At 40.0% G+C, this 19,197-nt stretch overlaps 1 protein-coding gene across 1 annotated transcript in view; it reads right to left on the reverse strand.

The window, feature by feature from the left end:
* Positions 1-5,062: 5,062 nt before the first annotated feature.
* LOC108666070 (neurexin-2) overlaps positions 5,063-19,197 on the reverse strand; it is a 40,027-nt gene continuing 25,892 nt past the window's right edge. Inside the window, exons 2-3 of the mRNA XM_018152879.2 lie at positions 5,607-5,787; positions 5,063-5,565 (exon numbers count right to left, since the gene is read on the reverse strand). Coding sequence (XP_018008368.1) covers positions 5,063-5,565; positions 5,607-5,787 — 684 coding nt within the window. The remainder of the gene's footprint in view (positions 5,566-5,606; positions 5,788-19,197) is intronic.

Here is a 19,197-nt window from a genome sequence, read left to right on the forward strand (position 1 = left end):
TAACTTTTGATCGAATTTCGTTTTGGTTGGAATTTTTGATCAAGTTATACGAGTTTGGACAGCAGTTTTGGGTTCAAACGCTTGGATTTTTTATCTATATAGCCTGCGATGTCAAAGAAGAGCCAATTGCAGCACAATAAATAACATGTCTAAATTATTGAAACACGAATGCCAAATTTTCTTTACTTGTTAAAAAATATTAAGAACGAAGATTACATAGTAGTAACCCAATTGTATATGATTTATAAAAGGTCTGACATAACCGTCAATTATTGATTCTTGATCTGCCATCTAAGCATAAGGGCAACCGCGTTAAAATGGCTACTGCCTCGATCGCTGGCTTTATTGTTTGTGTGAGAACAGTTTTTGGCCGAAAGATTGATCTTGTGAATAAATGAATAACGATTGACATTTGAGAAACATTTGTAGGCTCGGTGCACTCCGGGAAATAAGCGAGGTTTTGTCTAAATATCGATGCTCATTATACCTATGTCATTCTGTCTTAGTTCGCCATAGCAAAAGCACGTATCAGTGCTACGAGCAGAAAGAGTGTCAATATTTGGCTAAAATGACATACCCCTTCTTCTGAGTGAATACGAAGCATTCAATGACGCGTATGAAAAATATGAGTATTATTTAAAGCTTGTTATTACATGGTGAAAATTCATCATAAAGTTTTCATAATTTCAGTGCAACTAAATAAAGCCATGAATGAAACAAACGGAAAATTTCTGGCAAATGTCAAACCGTTCCATTGTGTTTAAATGTCGCATAGTGGACGGGGAAATATATCAAATCAAAGTGAATTTGAGCTCAACTATAAGCCGCTGCAGCGACATTAATTCCTGCACTCAAATTGGCAACCGTAATTCCTGCACTTAACTTAACTTAAATAATTCCAGCACTTAACTTAGCAAATTTAATTCCTGCACTTAACTTAACATGAATAATTCCTGAAATTAACTTAGCAAAAGTAATTCCTGCACTCAAAATAAGATATCATCACATATATAAGAACATAAACGGTCAGAATACCTTGTCATATGCAAGCCGCTACTGCACCCAGCCTTCAAGTCTGGCGAATAAAATCTCTAAATAAAATGTAGAGATCTACATACGAGACCAGAGTTTAATAAGAATTTCGAACACGTCTGCCGTAGAAATCTTATATGGATTAGGGACTTGCACGACTGTCGGGTGGACGTTTAGGGGGACTGATGGGACAGGGGAGCGTGTGCGGTAAGAAACTGACTGTGACTTGAGAATGGTATATGAAACTCGGGAGAAGACCAACTGTGACTCGGGAGTGGTTGACGGAACTTGGGAGAAGATTAAAACTTTAAAAGCAAAGAACAGTCCACAAAAATTCGTATCTTTATAGAAAACGTTTCGGAGTCCAGCTCCATCGTCAGTTCGTAGAATCTAGAATTTACATAGAAAGTCACAAGTTAATACAATTGAAAGCACAGAACACAACACCACTCACCCCTCACGCACCACTCTTCCTCACGCACCACTCACCCCTCACGCACCACTCACTCTTACGCACCACCTACTCACCCCTCACGCACCACACACCCCTCACGCTGGCGTATTTATTTAATTATTCATCAGAATTATTATTAGCATTATTATTATTATTATACTGTAAAGCAATTATCGTGACGTCTGGTTTAACAAAACTTCGAGGGCACTTTACACAATGAATAATCACAAGTCTAATACCATCGGCCAAATAAGATAAAATATTCTTATTTAGAAACAATCAAAATCCAATTTTTTTCAAAAAATTCAAAAAGCTTGATGATGCATGACACTTCATCAATATTCCATATCTTGCGCGTAACATTGTTATTATTTGCTTTATTTTGATCACTATAACATGCATGGATATTCGGAGATGTTCATCTCTTCATTCCGACTAGGATAACTGGCAGACGGGGGCCTCGCTATCGACTTCCAGATGACAAGTGCAATGGCCTTACCTTGATTCAATTGGAGTTCGTTAGAAGGTGGATTGTGACCGCGAAATTGTGTTAGTGACCTCCGTAGACTTGCTGCATTTGGTCGGCACCATGACGGCAGATTGTTACCACAAAAAGCTTTCGATCATACTTACTTCATCAATCAATGCCATATTTGATAGTAAGATAATATGCTCTATAACTTCTTATAACTTATTTTTAACATTCCATCACTAGCTTATTCGATATATTCACGTATGAAATAAATATATTGTTTTTTTTTCACTGCCTCAGAAAATATCAACTGCTTACAGGATCCTAAATTTCTCACTACTTCTTGTTTTACTAATTTCTACTTGTTGGTAAGTCAGCCAGTATTACCATACTGCAAATAAGTTACAGTTTTTTTATCAACATCTGTCACCTCATCTTTTTCACGGTGGTCTCCTATTTTTCTCTAGTTCATTTCTCTCGTCGCATCTTCTCTTCTCTTTTTCACTCCATCAAATTAAGCGATGTTCGAATTTCATTTCCACTTACTTCTGGACTTTACATTTTTCCATTCAATTTTTACCCATCCACCTTTTCTCCAAACAAATCTACAGTTTTCCCATTCCTCCCGTTGTCTCTTTCTATCTACGCATATTTTACCATTCTATTCCTAGTAAAGCGACAAATCTCCTATATATTTTTTTATCTTCTTTAAGTCCCTTCATCGCCCCGCTGCTAAGCTCTACGGTGTTAGAGATGCGTTCAAGTCTAACACACCCGTCATGATGAAGGGGGAGACGAGCAAATATTAGCTGCACGGCACACAAGGATGTCTTTGTAGGGGAGAGTATAATAGATATGTTGATTCGTAAGTTACGAACTTCGTATGCAGCATGGCGCTGTACGACATTCACTGCTTCGTTGTACAAACCTGACACAACCAACACAAGAGATAGCACAACTCGGGCGTCAAAGCAGCACAACTCGGGCGTCAAAGCAACACAACTCGGGCGTCAAAGCAACATGACTCGGGCGTCAAAGCAACACAACTCGGGCGTCAAAGCAACACAACTCGGGCGTCAAAGCAACACAACTCAGGCATCAAAGCAACACGACTCGAGCATCAAAGCAACACGACTCGGGCGTCAAAGCAACATGACTCGGGCGTCAAAGCAACATGACTCGGGCATCAAAGCAACACGACTCGGGCATCAAAGCAACATGACTCGGGCGTCAAAGCAACATGACTCGGGCGTTAAAGCAACACGACTCGGGCATCAAAGCAACATGACTCGGGCATCAAAGCAACATGACTCGGGCGTCAAAGCAACATGACTCGGGCGTCAAAGCCTGTCTCTTATACACATCTAGATGTGTATAAGAGACAGGAACTTGGGAGAAGACCAAGTGTGACTCGGGAGTGGTTGACAGAACTTGGGAGAAGACCAACTGTGACTCGGGAGTGGTTGACGGAACTTGGGAGAAGACCAACAGTGACTCGGGAGTGGTTGACGGAACTTGGAGACGACCAACAGTGACTCGGGAGTGGTTGATGGAACTCGGGAGAGCACCAATTATGACTCGGGAGTGGTTGACGAAACTTGGGAGAAAATCAACTGCGACTCGGGAGTGGTAAACGGAACTCGGGGAAAATATCCCATCGAGAACGATTAATGAAACTCAGAAAAAGACAGATTGCGCGTTGACGGCGATTGACTCACCACGATAAAAGACAAGATTTCTTGCGTGATACATAAACTGTGACGTTGAACAGTTGTTAACGTAGCTATTTTCGTTTGACTGGACATATTCCAGAGAGAGTATTATTGAAAGGAAAACCGTAAGTGTTATTTAGAGAATTAACACTTCGTATGAATTAATATGTGGATCAGACTGGATTAGACCTAAAAGCTTTATTGCTATCAGGTGAAAATAGATTTACATGAAAACTATTTTGAAGCGAATTTATTTGAATGTAAATAAATTTAAAAAGCTAGCAAAAAAGACCACTGGTGCTTGTGTTTCCATGATAGAACGTGCGTCATAAAGAACTTACTCGAGTCAGGAAGAGACAGTAAAACAAAAATTAATAATTTAAATCACAAGAAAAATACTGAGGATAGAAGATAGAGGCGGGACTTTGAAACTTTTTCTTTAAATAAAACCGGAGACGGAGAATAAAAACGAGCGGTGGCTTCTCAATGCCGATAACGTTGCCGGCTGTCAACAAACTGCGGCCGTGACGCTGCAGATAATGCGGCAAACTTCTTGCCGGCGCTTCATCTGTTGATTATTTCTGCGGCGAACTTCTTGCCGGCGCTTCATCTGTTGATTATTTCAGCGGCGAACTTCTTGCCGGCGCTTCATCTGTTGATTATTTCAGCGGCGAACTTCTTGCCGGCGCTTCATCTGTTGATTATTTCTGCGGCAAACTTCTTTCCGCAGCTTTATCTGTTGATTATTTCTGCGGCAAACTTCTTGCCGGCGCTTCATCTGTTGATTATTTCTGCGGCGAGCTTCTTGCCGGCGCTTCATCTGTTGATTATTTCTGCGGCAAACTTCTTGCCGGCGTTTCATCTGTTGATAATTTCTGCGGTAAACTTCTTCCCAACGCTTTCATCTTTTGATTATTTCTGCAGCGAACATCTTGTCAACGCTTCCATCTGTCGATAATTTCTGCGGCAAACTTCTTGCCGACGCTTCCTTCTGTTGATTATTTTTACGGAAAACTTCTTGCCGACGCTTCATCTGTGGATTATTTTTGAGGCCAAATTCTTGTCGGCGATTTATCTATTGATTATCTCTGAGACAAACGGGGGTTGGTAATTGTTAATTATTTCGGTTTTGAAATTCGAGTCTCGCAACAGCTCAAAATTTCAACAAGGAAAAAGTTTATCTAGAGAGTTTCAATCAAGAAAAATTTCGTTTGTATGGGGCAAAAATGGGCATTTTCATAATCTCAGCGGCTACACGAGGCCGAGGCAGCGGCTACAGGAGGCTGAGGCAGCGGCTACACGAGGCTGAGGCAGCGGCTACACGATGTATTCAGCGCTCGTCACATCAGCCAACGAAATGAAAAAACTTGCGTTGACGGCCGTACAGAGACGCTAAGATGTGGGGGAGATGGGGGAGAGGAGGGAGAGGGTGAAAAGAAGGGAAGAGAGGAGGGGGAAGATGGAGAGGGAGGAGAGAATGGAGAGAAGGGAGAGGGGGAAAAGTAGAGCTGAGGGGAATTGGGGAAACTCACCCTTCTCACAGTACTCTCCCTCACACTCACCCTTCTCACAGTAGTCCCCCTCACACTCACCCTTCTCGCAGTAGTCCCCCTCACACTCACCCTTCTCACAGTAGTCTCCCTCACACTCACCCTTCTCGCAGTACTCTCCCTCACACTCACCCTTCTCGCAGTAGTCCCCCTCACACTCACCCTTCTCGCAGTACTCTCCCACACACTCACCCTTCTCACAGTAGTCTCCCTCACACTCACCCTTCTCGCAGTACTCCCCCTCACACTCACCCTTCTCGCAGTACTCTCCCTCACCCTCACCCTTCTCGCAGTAGTCTCCCTCACACTCACCCTTCTCGCAGTACTCCCCCTCACACTCACACCCTCACACTCACCCTTCTCACAGTAGTCTCCCTCACACTCACCCTTCTCACAGTACTCCCCCTCACACTCACCCTTCTCACAGTACTCCCCCTCGTGGTCGGTGTAGGAGCACTCGCACCCTCGGCCCGTGGGTCGTGAGGGGTCAGCGACGCAGCGGCCGCCGTTCTGGCAAGGGCTTCCCTCTGACACGCAAGGGCCCGCGTCGTTCTCTGACCGCACGCCCTGGTCAGGGGAGACAAATAATAAAGTTAAAACCTAAATTACGAAGTCATGTTAATAACAAGACTGTACAAAATTAAAAATTTACATTATAAATTCAGCTATCGACCTAAGGCCCTTTTAGAGGAGAGGCAATTAATAAAATTAAAACCTAAATTACAAAGTCATGTTAATAACAAGACCAAACAAAATTAAAAACTTACATTGTAAATTCAGCTATCGGTCTAACGCCATGTTGTGGAAGAGACAAATAATAAAATCAAAAGTTGAATTACGAAGTGATGTATATAACAAGGAAATAACACTGTATAAAATTAAAAATTTAAATTATAAATTCAGTTTTCGACCGAACGCTCCTGCCGGGGCAAGGACCAAGAATAATAGGAACTGAATTATTAATTATAATATCACGAACAAGCTTATATCCCGGTACAAAATAAGAACATGAATTATGAAGTGATATTAAATGCAATCTAATAAAAAGGTACAAAAATGAATTATAAATATAGATTAGGAATGTATATATTCAAACAACTCGGTACAATAATAAAAACTTGATCTAATAAATATTTTTTCAAGCCAAATACATTATTCAATAATTAATTAGCAAACGATTAAAAAATATAATTGTTTCTGCAAGCAAACAATTTGGAATTTACCAGACGCTAAATCGAGAATGAAGTTGTTACCAGCCACGAAATTATGTGTATAGTAAAATTTACGAGACTTTGCCAGCGATAATCCGCCTTTTCCTAAACTGTGTTCGCATAGACGGCTTCTGAATAATTCAGATGACGATGAGAACTGAACTATTCATGCGAACTGTACAAACTTGGCGCTTTTTGGGAGGGCCTCCTTTAAGCAGTTACCACCGCCGGCAAATGACGTTGAATTAACGCAAACAACGTTGAACTATCGTTGATTCAGCCAAGCAACAATTCTTAGTTCAACGTTGATTTAAGGGTAGAATTTTTTGTTCAGGTTGACCTGTAGGCTATTGGCTCTTGAGTCTCGCCAATGAATTTCAACAGGAAGAAACTCATCACTGTGAACTAAACATTTCATCTCTCAATTAATGAAAAGAAAGAAGGGTGCAGCGTGAACTATAGATTCCTATTGCTCAATGAAGATACTTAACAGAAATGAGAATAAAAATCCGTACTCGACCTTTTTCCCCGTACAAAGAACGCTAAAAAATCGCAAGAAACAAGTCAATAAAATATGAATCTATTTCAAACTAATTATGTAGTCTGTAGTTAATTCGAAATGATTATTCACTGCTTCATTTGAATTCATTTACGGCAAAAACACAATAATTCAACACAATTCATAATAACACAATTCATGACGCTTAACACAACACAAGACACATGCATGGAGCTCCGGCGTAAACCCACGTTTGTGCCACATTTCCCATCAATTGTGCAAGAAATTAATATTTCTAATAAGTAGGCTATATTTTAATTAAGAAAGCATTAAGATATATGCCAGAGTATCGCTCTATTGAGACACTAATTTCCAAAAATGTTAATGATGCGGTACATATATATAGCGGATGGGTTTTTATTGTTATAAACAACTTTGATTGAAAGTCAAATATGAGAAAAATATTACAATAAAATATCTATTGATAACAAGAATCATTCTATCATATTTATGCAGAAAATATTCCTACAATGCACTTGATCGATGAAAATAAATGCTGCGTTTAGCATACATTTTCATGGCATGAATATTCAGCGATGTTGCTGCGGTGCCATACGAAAAACTCGGATGGATTACAGCAAGAAATGTGCTGCAGGCGCCGACAAATACGCTAATATTCTGCAAGAAATGTTGCGCCTCCGAAAAAAATATATTTGCACCGAAAAAAAATATATTTGCACCGAAAAAAAATATATTTGCTTTGCAAGTCGGGAAACTCCGTCGCTGCCAGGACATCACTGGGAAAACTAGACGGTGCAGTCGGACGAAAAAAAAAATAGGGAAAAGATAGTTAGGAAAAAAATAAGTTATGATTGCAATAATGCAGAGAATGTATTGAAAGAAATAATAATTAATAATATAATTAAACGAAATCATAAATAATAATCTAATTAAACTAAATAGTAATTAGCAATATATTTAAAGGAAATGTTCGAGCGTACAAATATTAGCTGCAAGTCAAAGAACTATATTATATTGCTCGGAAATATTATGTATATTATTAAGCATAAACATTGGTCGGTAATATTATGTTTATTTTGTTCCAGTCGGAAATAAATGATGTGTAGGATGGTGGCCATGGGGAGTGCTCGTCCTAGAAGCGATACACTCATAAATATGAGCGATACATTGTACAAAAATACATGTACATTTTGACCTTGTGTGAGTCATCCTAACCCAGTTTGGTTAGGCAAGAGGATGTATCAGCGCAATATCTACTCCCTGCTAGTGCTGTGAGTAAAGGTGTGTCAGTATTTGCACAAATGGACCCATTTTTTTCTCTGAGGGTAGTTCTGAGAACGCGCGGACCCGAGGATGCTATTCCTTTGAGACCAGGACTCAAAAAGATGTAAAAAAAGACGTAAAAAAGCAAAAACGACGTAAAAGACGCAAAAAGGTGCATCATTTGTGGTGCAGAGAAGAATGGTCGTCTATTCAGCCTACGAGCTGCGGACGAAGAGCGCGAGAAGAGGACGAGCTCTGCAGTAACTTGTGATGGCACGCTCAGTGTCTGGGAGAACATACCGCTGAAAATGATGTAGAAATGACGACAGATGAAAGGGGTAAACAAATATAAACGAAAAACGCAGAAATGATATTGGGAAATGTGACAAATGTAGATACATGAAGTAGGCTTTGAAGTAGAAGTAGTAGGAGAAGAAATAGAAGTAGTAGAAGTAGAAGTAGTAGAAGTAGAAGTAGTAGAAGTAGAAGTAGTAGAAGTAGTAGAAATAGAAGTAGAAGTAGAAGAAGTAAAAGTAGTAGAAGTAGAAGTACTAGAAGTAGAAGTAGTAGAAGTAGAATCTGTTCTGCTTCTGTCTGCATCTGTTCTACAAGTGCTGGAAAGTTGGACAAAGGCAGCAATAGAGTATTGGCATGGTGAAATAAAAACTGAAGAATATGTCAGAAAAATTCATAGAAGCAAAGCCTAATAATCAATATGCGAGTATATCTCTGACAAGTCATAGAGAAATATATGATATGCCATATTGAATAAAAGCCCAAAAACGCAGCCATGCTGTCAAAACGAGGGCAACGTCCGATCTTTCGCCACTGATCGCAGCCGCTGTCACATCATGCATTAACTTTTATCAATGGCAGCTATACCAATGCTGAACGTTGCTTCATAATATATCAATCGTTTAGTATTTGGTTATTTCGTTTTACATGATTCACTAAAAAGCTCGTTCTAACGTGTGACCCACGCTAATCTGCATCATTACCCACATCGTCGTCTGATGTCAGCTCACAGTGATGAAATAGGTAAGGAAAATGCACCTGAAATTAACTTGATTCATAACAGAAAGGAAAAAAAGTTCCACTAAAAACTAGACGCAATATGCGCTTCAATTCAAACTAAATTAGTGGGTAGATGGATCGAAATTGAATACATTTTCACAGATGTAATTAAAATATAATAGAAATGAGATTAAAAATGAGCGTCGTTAAGCTGGCAAACTACCAACTGGTAATAGAAATGAGATTAAAAATGAGCGTCGTTAAGCTGGCAAACTACCAACTGGTAGTTAAAGAGAAAAGTTGAATTATATAGAGAATTGATATCCTATACATCGAAACGCTGAGACTAAACAGAAGTTGACCTCAGAAAGCCTTCAATTATCGAGACATATAACAGCCTGCACACTAAGAAAACTGCATGGGTCATATTGTTCAAATAGTGATACATTTTCTTGCCCATACACACAGAGCACACGTAGCACTGATACGTCCCTATGTGGGGCAAAACTGGGTCAAAATGACCAACACAAGTGCAAAAAGTGCATCGCGACTTGGACAAAGTCTAACTCATTTCCTTCGGAGTGGGGATATGAGTTTTTCAAAGTTTCGGAGTAAAAAAATTAGTGGACACTGAAACGCAAAGACCAGACAGCAAATAAAGCGTGCATGAGGCACAGCCAAAAAAAGATTCTGGTGACGTAGAGCAATCAACGAAGTTTAATTGTAATTATGATCGGTAGCGAAGGCTGGCAATGTCGCTGTAAATTAGGCGTCTGTATATAGGCTTGCATTTCGAAACGAGCGCTGACATGCAGTACTAACGAAGGAAACGATTGCATATTGAGGCCGTGAATCAATGCATTTCTTGAATGGCACAGCGTCGAAATTGAAGATTAGAGTGGAGTTTTGAACGTTCTTTTGCCGTTTCATTTGCATTCAGAAAAATGAACGTGTCGAATAGTCCAAATAGTGACAAAAGCTTTACCCACAGCAAGAGCAGAGAGCGGACGAAAGGCCAGACCGACAATTAAATTAATTAAAACTACTACTTTAACGTATTATTAGAGCGTCTTATTAGAGTGTCTTATTAGAGCGATACACTGACATCCTACTAAATATTCTCATTCATTTCTGTGATTATACCAGGTTATAATATTCCTTCATTGGCAACACTCGTTTCGTTTTAGTACTTGTTACACTGTGATACTTTCTTGATTGTGATACTTGTTTCACTGTAAGACTAATTTCATTGTAACACTAGTTTTATTGCAATAGTGGTTTCATTGTAATAAATGTTTCATTGCAATACACGTTTCATCAAGATACGTACATGTTATATTTTAACACTTCTTTCATTTCAAAACTTCTTCATTGTTATACTTATTTTATTATGGAACCTCAATTAGTCATTTTATTATGAAAATTATGGAACCTACTCCTTCTATTTTCAGTTATTATGGAATATCCTCATCATTTCCCAAACCGAACAATAAGTTTATGTTCTGCACAAATTTCCTTGGTACCAAGGGGATTATTTTCGACAGAATTAAAGTGTGGTAGAAATTAAGCCGAACGGCAGAATCGGGCAGTAAATTTGCACTTTGGTATTTCAGTCAATTCAATTCTATAATAACTTAACCTCATAAATGAAGGACTGAAATTACAGTTTTGAGTTCGAAAAGAAATAATAGAATATAATTATATCGATTTTATATCATATAATCGAAAAAAACTCTTAAAAGAGAGACTCCTGGTATATACTGTATATGTATATCAGTATTATACTATGATACTGGTAATATCATAGAATGATTTACTACTGATACACGTATATAAGTGAATAAAACACCATGGAGTAGTATAAATACACGAGTGTGATGATATACATGTATAACATACGCAATAGCGCAATGAAAATCTAAATAAAGTCGAAAAATGCCAAGTTTCATTGCATCACAAAATTCCTTCGTGACGAGTTAATGACGAGATTAAATCCAGTATAACGATCATTACCTGCACCCTGCAACAACTGAGCCTCCGTTCAATTAGTTTACTTTATGGCAGCATCGGAAAAAATATTACAATTTGCAAGCGATATGAAAAAAAAATCCATAATAATAATAATATTACTCTTGATAATAATAGTAGAGAAATAATAGAAAGAGGATGTTCCTAAATTCTCAAATTACAATGACGATGACTCAAAATTTATAAATTAAAATCAAACAATTTATTTTCTTTTTAGTTCAGTGAAATCAGTCATTAAATGAAATCTACGGAATGAGAGACAGGCCTCAGGTGCTGTTGAAATAACGGTTCATTAAATCAATGACATTTATTCAGAAAATTCAGCCAATACATCGTTCATAGCGTACTAAAAACACACGCCATGTATCACAGCAATGTCAAAATAGCCAAATCCTGATGTGATAAAAATCTGAAATTAGAAAAAACTCAGCAGCCCAGATTTGACGCGAGCACTTACATATAGGCGGCCGACTCACTCGACAACGAGAAGCCCCTTGATTGAGTCATAAATTGTCAACAAGAGCAACGTTAATGAAGGCAAAAAGAGCCGTACGCGCACCACTTTTGCTAATATCGCGCGGCCGACGCAAAATGCGTCATTTGTCCCCGTAAAATACAGGCACAATATTGGCCAGTTTTACACGAGGACCGGTGCAAAATACGAGCTAAATTAAAAAGACACGACTGCCACCTAAGAGGCTTAGCGCCGCCAACGACTGCGGTATATTCCAGCGACACGGCCGTGCGTTGCCATGCGTGGCGCAGTGGCTGCGTGGCGCTACCCTGCGTGGCGCTGTGGCTGCGAGGTACTACACTGCGCGGCGCTGCCTTGCGCGGCGCTGCGGCTGCGTGGCACTACCCTGCGCGGCGCTGTGACTGTGTGATGCTACCCTGCGCGGCGCTGCGGCTGCGAGGTGCTACTCTGCGCGGCGCTGTGACTGCGTGGTGCTACCCTGCGCGGCGCTGTGGCTGCGTGGTGCTGCCCTGCGCGGCGCTGTGACTGCGTGATGCTACCCTGCGCGGCGCTGCGGCTGCGAGGTGCTACTCTGCGCGGTGCTGCGGCTGCGTGGTGTTACCCTGCGCGGCGCTGTGACAGCGTGGTGCTACCCTGCGCGGCGCTGTGGCTGCGTGGTGCTACCCTGCGCGGCGCTGCGGATGCGCGGCGCTGCGGCTGCGTGGTGCTTCCCTGCGCGGTGCTACCTTGCGCGACACTGCGGCTGCGAGGTGCTACCCTGCGCGGCGCTGCGGCTGCGCGGTGCTACCTTGCGCGACACTGCGACTGCGAAGTGCTACCCTGCGCGGCGCTGCGACTGCGAGGTGCTACCCTGCGCGGCGCTGCGGCTGCGTGGTGCTACCCTGCGCAGCGCTGCGGCTGCGTGGTGCTACCCTGCGCGACGCTGCGGCTGCGTATTACTACCCTGCGCGACGCTGCGGCTGCGTATTACTACCCTGCGCGGCGCTGCGGCTGCGTTTTACTACCCTGCGCGGCGCTGCGGCTGCGTGGTACTACAGTTCCAGGGACTGCATAACTGCGAGCAGCGCAGTTATTGGCGTTTGCATCACACTGTACTGCGTGTAGTGCTGTTATACACCGTGATTATTGCAATTCACTGTGTTTGAGATGGACAACAACACAACTAACAGTGCACTCCTAACAAATGAAGAGCTGAGGGCGTGCAATAAAAGCGCATATTTCCCGGTAATTTTGTGAAGGATAATGCATTACCTGCAGCAAAGTCTAATCTACAAATTATCAAAATCAAATGTACGTGGATAAAACTGAAAAAATATATGAGGCCAATAAATTACTGAATTCAAATAAATTTTCAACAGCAATGGCAGGAACTACGTGTGGCAAAGCCTCAGTCCCGCTATCAGGGTGCGTGAACGAGGGAATCGAGCGAGATTTTCAGATCAGTGAGGATTAGAGAGAATATCCCGCCCAATACGCTGCCACTCTGCACGTATTAAGCGAATTGACACTAAAAATATATTGCAGAAATTCTGCATGTTGGTTGCGTGACTCAATTGACTTTCGGCTCCACATGCAAGCCTTAACAACGTAAGTTGAATTTCAGGCAGTCCATTTTACTTTGACGCCACAAAAAAAGTTTTTTCGTTTTATATAATACAAGTTCATTTAATTGTTTCGGTTGACCGAGAACCCGATTCAAATTTCAAGGCTTCGTTTCATTGCAGTTGGTGTCAGTCCAAGGTGATTGAATTGATTGCCGTCAGTTATCAGCAAATGAGTTCAAGGTGATTGCCTATTAAATGTCATATTTTGGAGATAATTTAATTACAACATTGTAATACATATATCAACAATTACTGCCATAGACTTTTGAAACCAACGCGACTCGATTTTTTAATTTAATTTCATTCAGTGCCATCAATGAGAATAGCTGTCACCCACCAAGTTTCCAAATGTTCCAAGTTTCCAAAAATACGGGAAAAAATAAAATTTATGATTCCAGAAAAGATTTAATGAAGCTACAATTGAGATCAGTGACTGCAGGTAGATGAATTTTAGTGAATAAATATTCCTCGTCAGAGACGAAGCCATTGTCAACTGCTGAACATTGGTAAAAACAATCCAGCGGTATGCAAACGCATTAGCATTGTCAAAAGTATTCGGGTCAGTAGCGAGAATGTTCAAAACCAAAAATTAGGGGAATTTTAGGCACCAAAAACTCGGGGAATTTTAGGCACCAAAAATTTGTCTAATCGAAATTTCGACGTGAAATCAGAATTCTGCTTTTTAGACGAGCCGCGAGCAATACTTGAACTCGAGCAGAAGCTTGGAAACTAGAAATATGTCCAGGAGAAAATGCACAGGAATCTTAAAAATTTTTGCAGTTGCTTTTTTATTTGTCTTTAAATTTTTTGGATAATTATCAAGATTGGAAATTAAATTTCGTAAAACTTTAAAAGTTTGATGATGCCTGCAGTATAAGGCTCATTATCAGATGATGAAGCTGGCGTCCGAAGTTTTCATTGAAAAGTGCTGTACATATTCTCAAACATTTTATTTGCGCTTAAATTTAAAGTTTGGGGACAATTTCATAAATTTTTTATTTGGGACAAAATTCCCCTGGATGTATCGAGATTACCTTCGAAAGCAAAACGACCCAAAGGCTTCCTGCCCAGCAGTTCCAGCGCAACATCTCCAGAAGCCAAACGCAGTTTCCGCTCAAATTGCCATCAGAGAAAAAGTCACAAAACTCCTAAGCCGAGCCAGGAAAGGCGCCGATTTGAGCCGACTTTGTGGTGCGAGGTCAATAGCATCTTTTGGTTTTAATCAGCAGCTTGGATCCTGCTATTATCCCAGGCGTCCAAGAGAAATAAAGGCTTTAATAAGGTTGCCCAGTTTCTAGACAGTCAATTATGGGCGCAATGGAGCGTGCAGACCAGCTCAAGGGCATAAAAGAGACCTGCCAACCACGGACCCACGTCTAAAATTACGTCAAATCAAAATATTTCAAGCTCATAAAAATATTGATCTTGATTTTTCAATTTCTGACAACATTCCCTGAAAAAATTTCTATGCCCGATTCGAACAGTTCTTGACAATATGTAATATTCACGCGAAATATCGAATTTTATTTGGCTGGCTGTATCAGGGTACTATAATTTGGAGAGAGTGTCGAAAGGCAGGAAGATATTACGGCACTAACGAAACGGTCGCCCCACCAAAGAACGCCAGTGAGGCGTGAACGCAAGATGGGGAATAAAGCCTTGCTCGACCGCGGATGCCAAACTGAGGTATCGCAACGCCCCAGTATTGCGGGTATCGACTCAATAGCATTCGGGGTATCAACTGGATACTTAAATAATGGTATTGTCTGGGAATAACGGCTGGTATTACCAGAATTTAGATTGAGGTTTGGATTGGGAATCGTACGTATGAAATATAGCTTGAGATATTTGTTCATTTGGATTGAAATATTTTTAGGTACGAATACAAGTCACAATAAATGCGGTTTACAATCACCTGGCTGCGGATTTTGATCTAGCAAAGCGTACCGCAAAAATAATGTTAGTCACTATCCGAATGTCATTATTGAAACTGGTTATAAACTGTTATGAAATTATACGAAGAAAACTACACTTGAAGATCTGGTTAAAAATGAAGACTCATTCACGAGGAAAACGCCACCATAACAGAGTGAGGTAATCATCGATAAGAGGCGCCCATGCAAAGGGGTCGGCGCCCCTCGCTGCATGTGATGGGGGGACTGATACGGCCAAGCTCCCGAAAGAAGGGCCATTTGGCAGCAGCTTAATTGCCCCATAAAAGCAGACCAGGACTAAGCCATCTCTTAGGACGCCTCCAAACTCGTCGATAAATTCATTACAGGTGTGATTACCTCATCATGAATGTAAACGCTTACATGAATTCATTACGAGCACTTTTGAATTGAAGGAAAAGGTCTGAGAGAATATATAACCAGTACGCCGTTCTGTTAATTTTCTGCTTAATTTAATTTACGCTTCATCATGAATTTAAACGCATACATGAATTCATTACGAGCACTTTTGAATTGAAGGAAAAGGTCTGAGAGAATATATAAACAATATGCCGTTCTGTTCATTTTTCTGCCTCGTGAATGAGAGATCTTATATCAAATGTAAGATGAATGTGAACGCTGACTTCATTGCGACGATCGGAATTAGAGGGAATGGATCGGTCTGTGTAAAATATAAAATTAAATATTATTATTCTATTTGACTTTCCAACGTCAATCGTGAAATGAATGACAAGGATTCAGATTAAAACATTTTTGACAGAATTTTATAAAAAACTCTAGTTTGAGGTCGTAATCCCTCTTTCTAGAAACCAGTAACAATCGTTTTAAAGCAAAAATTTCTAGAATTCCCTATATATTATACACCCAAGCTTGAGGTCTAGTTGTTGGACGCGTACGTAAGTCCTACCAATCATAGAGGATTGCTGAGCAGGAGCATATCTCGGTTGATTGCAACGCCTGCAAAACCTCGGCAATCGCACCGTCGGGGCAGCGGTACGACAGATTGCGCTTCGTGACCAAGTACAATGATAAAACATTGAAAAATAAAGCGAACTTTAACAATGAGGAAACACAGTAATGCTTATTTCGAATGCAATGATGATGACATCAAGAGAACTTTAATAATGAAAAAAACAAGGGAAAGTGTGAGGGGAAACACAGTTATACCCTTTCAAATGCAATGATAGGACATTGAACAAATCAAGACAACTGCAGTACATAATTGCGCGATATTTGTTCTGACGGAAATAAAGAAAATGGAAACAAAGCTTTATCTTCTCTTCTGCGCAATCCGTTGACAGAACTTGGAATTACTATTACATTACAGCAAGAAAAAAAAGAAATAAAAAGAAACGTTATTATAATATTAATGCAGAGCTTACAGCACACGAGGGGTGTATCAGGTGATAGAGGAAAGAGCAAGGCTGGTCTCGGCCATTTAAACTGCCAATGAATATTATATTAATTGGAACAGGATTTTTGCTGTGCGGGGACTATGCTGAATACGGCCAAGCGATGAACACATTGGATTAAACCCTTTACACTTCAATTTTAATGTTTGATTAATTCAGAGCATTTTGTTTTGAGGAAACGGGAAATAAGTTTTAATATATTTCAACAATTAAGGTAAAACATTTTTTCTGAAGTATTATGAATATTTTTCAGTTATTTTCGCCCTGGTGCCTATGACCAATTTAGAGAAGAGATCAGGATTAGAAAGCAATTCAAAAAGTCTTTTCATTTCACATATGGATCTTATATAATGCGTACGAGAACTCAACGTTTCACTTTTTGATCTTTATATGCAATTTCCACCACCAACTGGGATTTCTTGACGTACCGATCTGCACCAGCTGTAAAAAATATTTTTATCCCCACAATATAAAAAAACATTCTTATTTTAGGATGACTAGCAATACCGTACAATATGCGATGGAGTGATCTGAGTAACTCAGTTTTTGCATAGCAAAAAGCTCTTGTTAGTGTACCGACGAATTCGGGCAACGTTTTACAAACGTGCCCGTCATCAAATTTAGTCCCAGTTAAACCAAGCTCATAAAATGTAAAATTTCTCTCTCTCCAACTATATAGATAAATAAGATAAATAATTTTTATGCAAATATCTCTGAATTTTCGTAAAATGTCTCGAGTATTTGCAAAAAAATTAATTCCATGACAGTTCTAGAAATTTTGATATGACGACCAAGCAATTCATGCAAAAGAAAGAAATAATCATGTTAAGGTTTTTCATAATAACTTAACCACGGCATTATCGTAACAAAACTTCTTATTTCTTGTGCCTGTCTCAAGAAAACGCAGATCGTTCAAAATATCTGCTAAGTGATTTGAAAGGAGCACAAAGTTTTTGTTCAGCGCGGAGAGTTCAACCGCACCAGATAGTGGCTAGCATTGAAGAGATGAAGAAAGGGAGCGAGTTTATGCTGGGATTTGAAGCTCGTGACATAAGTCGAAATTTTGAACTATACAATAATGTATATATTAATGATATACAATAAATGTATATAATTAATGATTTACAATTAAATGTACATCGAAGAAACACGAAACAGAGTTGTAAAATAAAAAGGTAGCAATCTCATAAATCAAATAATCATAAGTAAATAGCACTTCAATGGACTGACTTGATTTTTATTACATTTATTCAAGTCTTAATCCATCAGATTTTTCGTTCATCAAATTAATTTAGGAGATATTTTCAGCCTTCACATAAATCCTCTTTGTCTTAAAGCCGGTTTAATAATAATTTGATTAGAAAAAGTATATCGTAGAGGTCGTGAATTCTGATGCTCGATAAAATACAGAGAACTGAAAGAAAGATTTTATACATAATTTTACTGAAAAGTGACATTGCGGCTAGCACAGTAAAATATTACCAGCAGTGGCAGCTACACCACATAAAATTGCAAAATGGAGTTAAATAGCGAGAAAATTTCACCAGCAACATTGAATTGATTTACAAGAATAACTGGAATCTTGTAAAGCTACGACATCCTTATTTGTTTTGACGGAAAAATTACAACATATGGCGACAAAATTCACAGCCGATATGCCGAATGGATTTTATCTTACCACGTACGTTATTATTGGGTAAATAAAACTTCTCTGAGCGGAAGCCTCAATGTATACAAACAATTCAGTTCATCTGGCATTATTTTAATAATAAATTATATGTATAAAATAATATCCACAATAACTATTTACACTGAATGCCTTATAAGAGTCCATATTAATGTCAATTAAAGGATACAACAACTACCAAAAGAGATAAATAATATTGCCTTGTCATCACGTACCACAACAAGCATACTATACCTCTTTAACAAATCTCCTTGTTATTGATATATGTAGCTAAATTATACCAATCAGCCAACCATTATCCTGATGAAATTGAAATTCAGACCCAAGCGAGGAACTATAGAACTCTCGGTTCGAGAAGCTCTCACAATAGAGTCGCCAGGTCACAGTTCTCTAGAAGTCTCGAGGGCAAGAACTTAAGAAGCTTAAGAGCCCTGCTAATCTCAACCATTAGAGAGCACCGCCACACGCATTGCGCTCACTGCTCACGCACTGCTCACGCACTGCGCTCACTGCTCGCGCACTGCGCTCACTGTTCACACACCGCTTACGCATTGCGCTCACTGCTCACTCACAGCTCACCCCTCACGCACCACTCACCCCTCACGCACCACTCACCCCTCACGCACCACTCACCCCTCACGCACCACTCACCCCTTGCGCACCACTCACCCCCTGTCTCTTATACACATCTAGATGTGTATAAGAGACAGGCTACACACTAACTGCACGCTACACTAACTGCACGCTACACTAACTGCACGCTACACTAACTGCACGCTACACTAACTGCACGCTACACTAACTGCACGCT

Source organism: Hyalella azteca, unplaced genomic scaffold (genome assembly GCF_000764305.2).
Source record: "Hyalella azteca isolate HAZT.00-mixed unplaced genomic scaffold, Hazt_2.0.2 contig3301, whole genome shotgun sequence".
NCBI classification, from domain to species: Eukaryota; Metazoa; Arthropoda; class Malacostraca; order Amphipoda; family Hyalellidae; genus Hyalella; species Hyalella azteca.